This window comes from Triticum urartu, chromosome 7, assembly GCF_003073215.2.
Source record: "Triticum urartu cultivar G1812 chromosome 7, Tu2.1, whole genome shotgun sequence".
Taxonomy (NCBI): Eukaryota; Viridiplantae; Streptophyta; class Magnoliopsida; order Poales; family Poaceae; genus Triticum; species Triticum urartu.
Genome location: NC_053028.1, coordinates 106,227,412 through 106,237,540, shown reverse-complemented (window position 1 = coordinate 106,237,540; position 10,129 = coordinate 106,227,412). Strand labels below are relative to the sequence as shown.

The window sequence follows — 10,129 nt, the reverse complement described above, 5'->3', positions numbered from 1 at the left end:
GTTCATGACGATCTTCTGTTTCCTTCGTTTGCTTACTAGCTAGCTAGCGTGTCTAATCCTCTCTATACGTATGTATAGTACGTAGCGTCGACCAAGCACGGACATAAGAGAGGACAGTTCTCTCTATTAATTATAGCTAGCTAACACAATATACGAAACACCTAAATTAACCCCCCAAAACCCCCACCCCCCCTTCAAAAAAAACAAAAACCCCAGGCACAGAAATGCTGACGCGTGGATGCATATTGGTCCCGGTTGGTGCCACCAACCGGGACCAAAGGCCCTCCTGTCTGGGCTCCGCGCACAGGCCACGTGGAGGCCCATCTGTCCCGATTCTGGATTGAACCGGGACTGGTGTCTGAATTGATAGACATGACATCGGCAACATGGAATATAGAGCGTGTGAGGCAGGTGTTTATGCCAATGGATGTCGCGGTGATCTTGAACATTCCTATATGCACACAAAATGTGGAAGACTACTGGAGTTGGAACTTTGAACGCTCGGGTCTGCTCACCGTGAAATCGGCGTACAACATGTTGGTCGCAACAAGAAGGAGAAGGGAGGCTTGGCTCGAGGGTACAGCCGGGTCCTCAAGTTCAAACAGAGAAGATGGATCATGGAAAAGGCTGTGGAATACTCAGGTACCAGGGAAAATCAAGATGTTTCTTTGGCAGTTATCAAAACACTCTATTCCGACGGAGGATGTACGAGCTCACAGACATATGTTGAATACAAGCTCATGCGTGCTGTGTGGAGGACCTGATTCGTGGAGGCACTCGCTCCTAGAATGCACGGTGGCAAGGTGTACCTGGGCACTTGCTGACGAAGAGGCCACGAACAGTCTAATAGCAGCCGCTGGACCTAATGCGAAGTGTTGGCTATTCTCGCTGATGGAATCGGTATCACATGCGGAGTTCATTAAGATATCAGTAACACTTTGGGCGATTTGGTCTTCGCGAAGGAAAGCAATTCATGAGGGCATATTTCAAAGTCCGCAAAGCACGCACTCTTTTATTCAGAGATTTTTGAGTGACTTGGAAATCATCAAAGAAAGAAGCTCAGGCCAAAGGAAAATTTCAGCACCTCAAGCGAGTAGAACAGCTCGCTCATTAGCACCACCAGCGGGATCAACCAAGATTCATGTTGATGCTGGGTGTCGTTCATGGGGAGGCACGGCAGCAGCAGTGTGTCGAGATGACCTGGGGAACTACCTTGGGAGTTCTGCAATTGTACTCCGAGGCATCACAGACCCGGCTACGCTTGAGGCAATCGCGTGCCGGGAAGCGCTAGCACTGGCAGAGGACCTGAACATCCATCGGATAGTCATCTCATCTGACTCAAAGCAAGTGGTAGGCGATATAAAGTCTGGAAACCGGGGAACATATGGTACGGTTATCAAGGAGATTCATAGTAGAGCTCTTCATTTTATGTGTGATTTCATGTATGAATGCCGCAGATGTAACGTTGAGGCTCATAGTTTAGCAAAACATTCACTCTCTTTAGGCCCGGGACGTCATGTGTGGCTAGGCCAATCCTTTAACCCAAGATGTATACCACAAATTGTGGCTTTTGATCATTAATAAAGCTTGGGTTACCCCTTAAAAAAACTAAAGAGACAGGGCATTAGTACCGACCCTTTAATCCGGTTCAGGAACCGGGACAAAAGGCCCTTACAAACCGGGACAATAGGCCCTTTGTCTACTAGTGACATGTTTGTTGCCTTGGTTTCTTGGATGATGTTGATTCTACAGGTCGCCTAATTAAGCTGTTTAAGCTACGCACATGTCTGATTTAGTTGCGGCGTTCAAGTAAACCATTAGTCAACGAGTTAAAACTTTACCAGTGCCTTGCTAAGGGGGAAAAGATGTGTGGGCAATGTGGCAAAACGCGTGCCAAGAGCCTGGGCAGCAGCACACGGGTCTGATTCACCAGATGCACCGGGCCATTCGTGCACCAGAAAAAAGAAAAGATGCCCCGCTTTCACAGCACGTGCTCGGGTAATTGCAATCTGCCGCCAAACAAAGAAAAAAGCGCATGATAGAGCGAAGAAAAAGGTATGGAAAATTTACGTGTCAGTGAACTAAGCCGCCGCTTGACTCTCTACCCATGATAGACAAAGCAGCCAAAGCCTACCGAGGTTCCCAGAACGTGTGATAAAAGGAGTATGGGCTTCTCGTCACGTCCTAGGTTCCCTTTGCCCGTTGGCCTCACTCTCCAGTTCCTACCACGGTTCTAATACGTTGTGGCGAAAAGATAAAGAGCTTTCACTCTATCGACGTGCTCAGCTACTGCATACGAACACAGGTGACAGGGACCTTCACCGAGCAAAGGTGAGCCGCTACGATTCTCCTACTCCTACCACGGGCGCGCAAAAGCTACAGCAATGATAGCAAAGGTGAGCCAGTACTGTATATGAGATGAACAAGGCAGTGATAGCAACTACTGCAATTGGTAAACATGTAGGCATCCTTGCACAAAACCGACCACGTTCTTTAAATCGGCAACCACGAGCGGAAGTCAGCAAAGCATACAGGATTCAGTGCTCCCAGAGAGGAATTGGGCGCCATTGGCAGGCCGACAGGTGCCCAGACCTGGATGCTAAATCTTTCCGCGACTCCACGGGTTTGAGTTGGCATGCAGTGGTACTTGGTAGGTGGCTGCAGAGGCAACCGCTGCTGGTGAGGCAATTTTAAACATTGCAGCAGCCGCCTCCCCCAAAATTGTAAACCTGCGGAAGCCACATGAAGAGAAGATCGCTGTCACAGGTCAACTACCGAGAGACGGACAGAAATAATAAAACATGTCAGGCAAATTCATCAGGTTATGCTTATGTTATACTCCCTCCGTTCCTAAATACTTGTCTTTCTAGGCATTTCAACAAGTGACTACATACGGAGCAACATGAGTGAATCTACACTCTAAAATATGTCTACATACATCCGTATGTAGTAGTCATTTGAAATGTCTAGAAAGACAAATATTTAGGAACGGAGGGAGTACACCCTAGGCCTAATCCAGTAGTAGTAACTTGGCTCGCCCTTACTATCGCCCTGCCACTTCACATGTGTAGGATTTCCGAGGTTGACCGTTTTAGGCAACAACAAAAAGGGTTGTCTACAGCTTTGGATATGAGTATGTTCATAAGTCCACCTTCCATGACAAACTTGCAATCTACTGAATTCAATTGCTTAGTAAGAATGCACAAACAAGTGGTTTATCTCTATCAAGAAACAACTCTATGCACCTCTCACATAGGAGTAGTTCCTGAGAGGCAGAAAACAAAAACACTTCAGGTTAGAAGCAAAACAAAACACAGCTGGAATATTAGTGCTTGGGCATACTATCGTACTAATGCAATTATCAGGTGATTGTAGTATTGTGCAGTTATCTCTCTAAAGAAGCCATTTTTGGGTGAGTTGAATTGTTAATACAGGAGTAACATCGCTCTGTCAGAAGAGAGCGGAAAATTTGTAGAACACTGAATGCCTGTGACAGTAATAAACTCCACTTACGTATTCTTGGAGCCTTCAATGTAAGTCAATCGTAGCTTGGACCATATGTGGCTACAGGTGGTCCATATGAGTATCTCCATTGATCGCATGCCAAACATTTATCAAGCTTAGTGCAGTTCTCCAGAGTGCAGAATTTACAGGACCACGATGCATACTTGGCTTTTGCAATTTTAGGTTTCGCTGTCCCACAAACTTCACAAATTGGTGCCAGAGGCTGCAGATGAAATGTGTTAGAGAACGGGGAGCAGCAATAATAGAAGTCCAGTAGGCCAGCCACTGCACTTCTTTTTCAATGAAAAAAGAACAGATTACAGATGTCTTTGAAAAAGATATTACAGATCATATTAACAGCATAATGTGCAAAAACAAGAAAAGGAGTATCACTTCGGGCCGTTTTGGCACCCAGGTCCAGTTGAACCCGGAATCACAGCCGCCCAGATATGTGTAGAGATCTGTGCCGCACATCACTGTCATGCGAATACAGGAATATTAGACGAAGTATACACTGGCGCCGCACTGTGTACGTACGAGCGGCAGCTAGCGCCAGGGAGGACGGACGTTGGCCTGCTAATGCGTCTTGACGCACCTGTACTCTGGACACGTGGTACAGGTGTTATCTTTGGAAGGAGTCAGCCGTTTGTCTGGCCCACATGAAAGGTGAAAAAAGAAAATGTTGGGCGCGTGGTGGGGGTTAGTTCTACTGCCAAGATTTTCTCAGCAGAGGGAGTGCTATTGCTCTGAGTAAGCCACGGCAGAGCTCTGCGGCGTCGCCGGAGAGGTGCGTCTTTGAAGCCGTAGGGGGGGTGCCGCCAACTGGGCATAGATCACCGCGACGGCTCGGGCATGGCGACGGAATTCCCAGTAACTGCAGTCGACAGGTAAATCTAGCCTTATCCTCCAAATCCCGTGGTTGTTAAATATTTAGATGCAGTTGGGGATCTGATTTCTGGATGAAATCCACCCACAGTTTACCGATTTACTCGGACGAGGCGTGCAGCGCTACAATTTTAGTGGAAATGGTGTGAGATGGAGATCAGTCAATAGGGCATTCCGGCAGAGGGTCTAGGATGGGGATGGATGATGCACGGCTGAGTGGTGTTGGGGGATTCAGCAGTGGTCATGGTCTCGTCCAGCTTAGTGGTGCTGCTTACGGTGAGCAAATAAGTGTTGATGCCGGTTGGGGAACAGCTTCTGATTTCAGTAAGAGCGAAGGAGATAACACGGATGTGACTGAGAAAGGGGACGCCCAGATGAACAAGCACCCAGCCATGGATTCTGTCATTGCAGACCAAGCACAGAGTGGAGATGCAACCTCAGCTCATTCTACGGGCAAAATGGATCGACAAGCCCCAGGTTGGACAAGGTAACAATAATTCGTTGAATTCTCTTCCGATGAGTACCGCGTGTAATTCTGCAATCTATTTTTTTCATGTCTGCAACTGATTGAGTGATAAAAAAGTGGAAATTATCTGATTTTTCGCAAAAACTAGGCAAAATTGGTTAGTTGTGGTTGACTGGGGTAACAATATACGACTTATGTTATTCGAGACGAGACTTTTTTTTGCCATGCTTGACCAAGGAAGAGAGCTGGATCTATGGGATGCACTATCTTAGAGAATACATGAGGGAGAAAGTTCAGAGTCTGTCGGATGTAAGTTTCATTTGCACTAACCACTAAGCGACCGTGTCATTTGAAAAATTCATTTCTAGATCCATAGGTTGGGGCTGGCCAAATATGTGTTATCGTGTGTGACAGAGCCAGATTACATACTTGGCGAAGTCGCTTGTGTACCAGCTTGTTGAAGATGCAGGAGAACAGGGCAGTTCTGCCACACTTCATGAAGGACGAAGAAGAAGACGAAGAGGAGACTTAGATGCCAGAGGGTTTATGTTGAAGTGTATCATTTTGGGTGGAAGTGAAGGTTCTCTAGCAAAGTGGCGGCTGGAGTAATGCTTCCACTACAGGGGAATTGCAGCTGAGAGCATTTTGTTTCCCCTTAAAGTTTATGCAATGAAGTGTGATAAAACCCATGACATCTAATTATGTTCCATTTGCACCTGGGATGGACAATCTAGAACATAGTGAATCCCTGTGTTTCGAGAACCTTCAAGTGGGGAAGGATGAGCTAGAACTATGTGGAGAGGGAGGAGGAATGGGTGCTACTGGTGGATGAACTTAATCGTGCAGAGGAAGGGGATGGTGGTGGCTGGCTTGGGTTGTAAATATCTAGCTTTGATGGCTGCCGTTTACAATCCGGTGGTCCAGTTGTGGCGCTCTGTTAGGACAGATCCGTCCTCCTCCATCTGTACTGGAGCGGCGTTACACGGGAGATTCGCTGCCGTACAACTGATTGGTGGGCCAGGCCCTGTACTATTAAAACGAAATACAGAAGTGAATACTAGTCTGTGTGAATCATGACGCACATGTGGTCCAGATGCTCCCGGGAGCCGAAACGGATTTCCGGTATGACTTATATCATTTGTGTAAATGAACTTAACATACTTATAACAATACATCGAGACAAATAAGTCATATCACTTTGTATTACAATATATTATATTATTAATGTTTTTATCATAATACTTTGTATTACAATATATTATATTATTAATGTTTTTTATCATAATAGTGAAGGGAGTTAAATATACACTGTTGATGCAGGTTAATTATTAGTTACATGTTGCCAGTGTCTAAAAGAGTAACTTGATACGCATCAAAATGCAAGTTGCAAATGTGGCTTCAGAATATCATAAGGAGTCCATTTGTAAAGCGAACTACTGTCACCACAAGTCCAAAAGAGTAACTACATATGCATCAAAATGCAAGTTGCAAATGTGGCTTCAGAATATCATAAGGAGTCCATTTGTAAAGCGAACTACCGTCACCACAGGTCCAAAGGTAGGTAAGGATGAGATAGAAAGGTGGGCAAAGAAATGTACGTCACAGACATAGAAAATCAAATCAATAGTTCAATTTATCCTAGGGCGTTCCAAGTTCATAAATTATGAAAACTAGATTTCATCTTAAGTTTGGATAAGTCTAATCTGCTCTGGAAGTACCACTTTGATATGGACTCACTATTAGTGCGAACCATTTACATACCCATTACGTTCACTTCAAAGACTGCTAATAGATCATAATGGAATCAGCTAGAACCAGCACTGAGTATAAAAGAGAATTTGTGCCTAGCTGAAGAGCTGGCCACCAAGTGTATGTGGACATCAGGTTTTGTATGTGAAAGGGCATGAATGTTTTCTGTAATAGGAACTTCAGTGCAGTGTTGAAAAATAAAGTGGCTGATCAATTTACCTGATTAAGAAGAGTGCAAGCACTACACTCCCACATAGAACTAAAGTCCGCATCAGTCGTTCTACCAGAAGAGGAATCAGCTCGTGCTGGAACTTGAGATCCAGATGAAGTGCTGGGTTCTGCAGAACTACTAGAAGAATCACACCTTGTGTTTTTTGCACGCTTTGTGTTTTTTCCATCCCTTGTTGTCAAGTTAGGTGGTTGCTCAAGAATAACAACATCTTCTGAATCATCGATACCAGAATCATTATGTGATCCGCACCACAAGTCATCCTGCATCCTCCTTTCAGCAGCCATGGCAGCAGCTTGTACTGGACTAAGAGCACTCATGATGGCATTATTTCCACCCAACTTTCTTGGGCCGGACGGCAATAGAGCCCCATTCCTTGCCCGTTTCTGTGCTGCAGTTAGTGTAGCTTGTCGGAGAGATGGTGGTGGTGGATGTATTGAAAATCCACCTAATCGCCTGCCTGTACCATCAAACCCTTGTCCTGGCCCCGTGATACCCTTTGCAACAAGTTCTTCACACTCCTGAATCATCATTATGCATAAGCAACATATAAGCATCTAGTGTTTGATTCAGCGAAATCCTATGTACAAGCACACGGATAATTCTGAAATCCAAATATTGATGTAATCACTTCCATTTGAGCAACTGTTATGGTCAGGTAAGCAGATATAAAAATTGTGATATTTCTAGCAAATAAATAGAGGGACTACTTAATTACATGCTTCTGCTACAACTCATGGAAATGAGGATAAGCCAAAATTTACTAAACAAGATCAATTCCATCTGCATATTGTTAATGACAACAGGATCCAACGAAAAATTCAGGTTAAATGCCATTAAACTTCAAAATGAATTGAATGAAGCTTTCAGCAAATGTGCTAGGTTGTAAGGGAATATGCACAATATCTGCATTCTTATAGCCTGGTGCACACAAGCAACAGATTCCAAGCAACCGGATATATGCATACACTGACACTAGTGAACCGCTATACAGGTGGAATCGTAGACATTTCAAGTATACTAATACAAGAGCAGAAACATGAGCATACGGACCTTGCGCAGCTCGTCCCAGAGCTTGTAGAACTGCGCGTCGTGGGGCCCGCGCGCGTTGTGCGCGAGCTCGTGGAGCATGGTGTCGAGCACCTCCTCGTAGGGGATGAAGTCGAGGTCGCGGCCGTCGCGCCGGAGCCGCAGCTTCACCTCGACGCCCCGGTTGACGTTGAGCCCCAGCAGCCTCGGGTTCTTCGGCCTGATAATCCCCAAATAAAAACGGGTCACCCCGGCACACGGTATCTATCGGTCGACGGAGAAGCCGATGTGGGGAACGAGGGATACAGAGGCTAGGGTTAGGGTTTGCTGCTTACGAGAACTCGGAGAGGACCTTGACGCGCCACTTGCGGCGGCGCATGATGGGCTGGACCTGCTTGGCGACGCGGTCGAGGAGCGCGCGCGCGGCCGGCTCCTCGGGCTTCCGCTTGAGCGCCCGGATCTCCCACACCTTGTGCAGGTCGCCCACCTCCATCGCCGCGGCCGATCGGGCGGCCGCGCGATTTGAAATCGATTGGGGGGTTGGCGGCGGGCGAGGCGGGCGGGAGACGAGGGGAGGCGGGCGTTTATGCCTGTGGGCTGTGGGAGGGAGGCGGGCGCGCCTGCGGGGGGTCGATTCCCCGTCGGCGGATGCGTCCAGGGGATTTGGGGAGGATTTTCAGAAAATGGCAAGCAAACCCTCTCCCCTTCTCTCTCTTTTTTTCTTCTCGTTTTGAACGGCTCGATTCGTCTGAAACTCTGCGCCGGAGTTCAGCTTCAAACATTGTACGTAGGAGCAGAAGAGCGTACTGAGATTCGTGTTTTACTGGAATTGTGATCTGGATCGTCTTTCACTTCGTTATCCGAAGCCTTTTGCAAGCTTTTGGTGACATGAGAGGAGTGTGTACTTCGTGGCAGCATATCGGCAAATGGATCGTCTCTCTCTTGTTTTTCTCTACGTGGCATGTTGACATGGATGTTCTAGAGATAACGCAACAGAACAAACATATAGTTGCGGGTGCTTTTGATTTGCGAGTGAGCTCTGTGATTTAGTAGGCCCCAAAAATGTGCGGTGTTCCCAAGTTGCTGAAAAACGGCCTCGCAAAAAATTGCACCATACATTTTGAAAAGAAAACATCACGTACATATATGGTATTGAAGGTTAATATGCAACGAGCCGTCCTAGCTCAGTTGGTAGAGCGCACGGCTTTTAACCGTGTGGTCGTGGGTTCGAATCCCACGGACGGCGTCTTCTTTTTTTGCTTTGGTAATTTTTATTATTGGTTGGAATCGTCAGGCAACCAATTTTTTTTTCATTTTTGGAATCAATCGTCAAGCAAGGGCCATGTTTGAAGGTGGATGATATCGCAAAGTAGCTCACAAAACCAGTTTTGTGTACCCAAATGTTGGAATGATAGTTTCTTCCCGTCTGGACAATATGCCATTCAAATGTTGTAAAACTAGAACAATGTATGTATAGTGGACCTGTGTCGCTCTCCTCCCAATGGTGGCACGGGGAAACCCTAGCCATAGTTGCTCGTCGCTCCACCGCCCCTTCACTTTTGTCACTGCCGAAAAAATCCCGTCCAGATAAATCCATGTGCTGACGGCAACACCAGGTTGTGTTTCTCGGTTGTGGTTCTTCGGCGGCCTTCTCCTACGGTGGTTCTAGACCGCACAATGGTCCAGGTGCTATTCCTCCACCTTGTCCTATTGACATGGAGTCACGACGCGACTCTTAATGAGGCAAACCGGCCTGGTGGCCGCAATGGCAGTTCATGTGGCTCTGACTCCTGACGAATGCAGCTCTACGACATGGTAGTCTCCCACAGTCTGCAACTCCCTGGTCATAGGCTAGGCTAGCCCTATACGTCATGGCAAGGCGCTGCAATGGTTGGAGTTGGGGCTCCAGATTGGGTCGACGGACATGTGTCGGGCTCTCTGTTGCGAGGCAACAGACAACAGTGTGCCAACTCGACTAGTTGGACGCGGATCGAGAGGCGAGATTGTTGGTGAAAGCTAGGCTCGATTATGGCTGGGTTAAACCCTAGATTAGGATTCCTAGATTCGGCGACGAAGGCACTCGATGTTGTGCTTCTCTCTTGGGAGGCATCGTCTTAGAGTTGGATTTAGTTAGAGGCGGTTGTCGTCAATGACTCGTGTGGCAACGACATTAGGGTTGAGGGAGAAGGGGCCGCGGCCAAGAGAGATTGTTGGTTCTTCGTCATGCCTGCGGGCACCGTATTACGTTTTTCCCGGCAAGGAGAGTG

The 10,129-nt window shown here is 47.0% G+C and overlaps 1 protein-coding gene and 1 non-coding gene across 2 annotated transcripts; one reads left to right on the top strand and one right to left on the bottom strand.

Moving 5' to 3' along the window:
* Positions 1-2,412: 2,412 nt before the first annotated feature.
* Positions 2,413-8,569, bottom strand: LOC125522192 (DNA-dependent metalloprotease WSS1). The gene is made up of 5 exons (XM_048687281.1): positions 8,198-8,569; positions 7,887-8,082; positions 6,824-7,354; positions 3,514-3,727; positions 2,413-2,729 (listed from the first exon to the last, which is right to left on the bottom strand). The coding sequence occupies exons 1-4, from the start codon at positions 8,353-8,355 to the stop codon at positions 3,539-3,541; spliced, it is 1,074 nt and encodes a 357-aa protein (XP_048543238.1). The 5' UTR covers positions 8,356-8,569; the 3' UTR covers positions 2,413-2,729; positions 3,514-3,538.
* A 466-nt stretch (positions 8,570-9,035) lies between these two features.
* TRNAK-UUU lies at positions 9,036-9,108 on the top strand. Its single transcript has one exon. It is a non-coding gene; the product is annotated as a tRNA-Lys (tRNA).
* Positions 9,109-10,129: the final 1,021 nt, after the last annotated feature.

Bases quoted from the DNA above. Each gene is read 5' to 3' on its own strand.
- LOC125522192 (XM_048687281.1), bottom strand. From the start codon at position 8,355: ATGGAGGTGGGCGACCTGCACAAGGTGTGGGAGATCCGGGCGCTCAAG. The intron at 8,083-8,197 runs GTAAGCAGCAAA...GGGGATTATCAG, and splicing joins AAGGTCCTCTCCGAGTTCTC to GCCGAAGAACCCGAGGCTGC. The intron at 3,728-6,823 runs GTAAATTGATCA...TTTCATCTGCAG, and splicing joins CTTGCACTCTTCTTAATCAG to CCTCTGGCACCAATTTGTGA.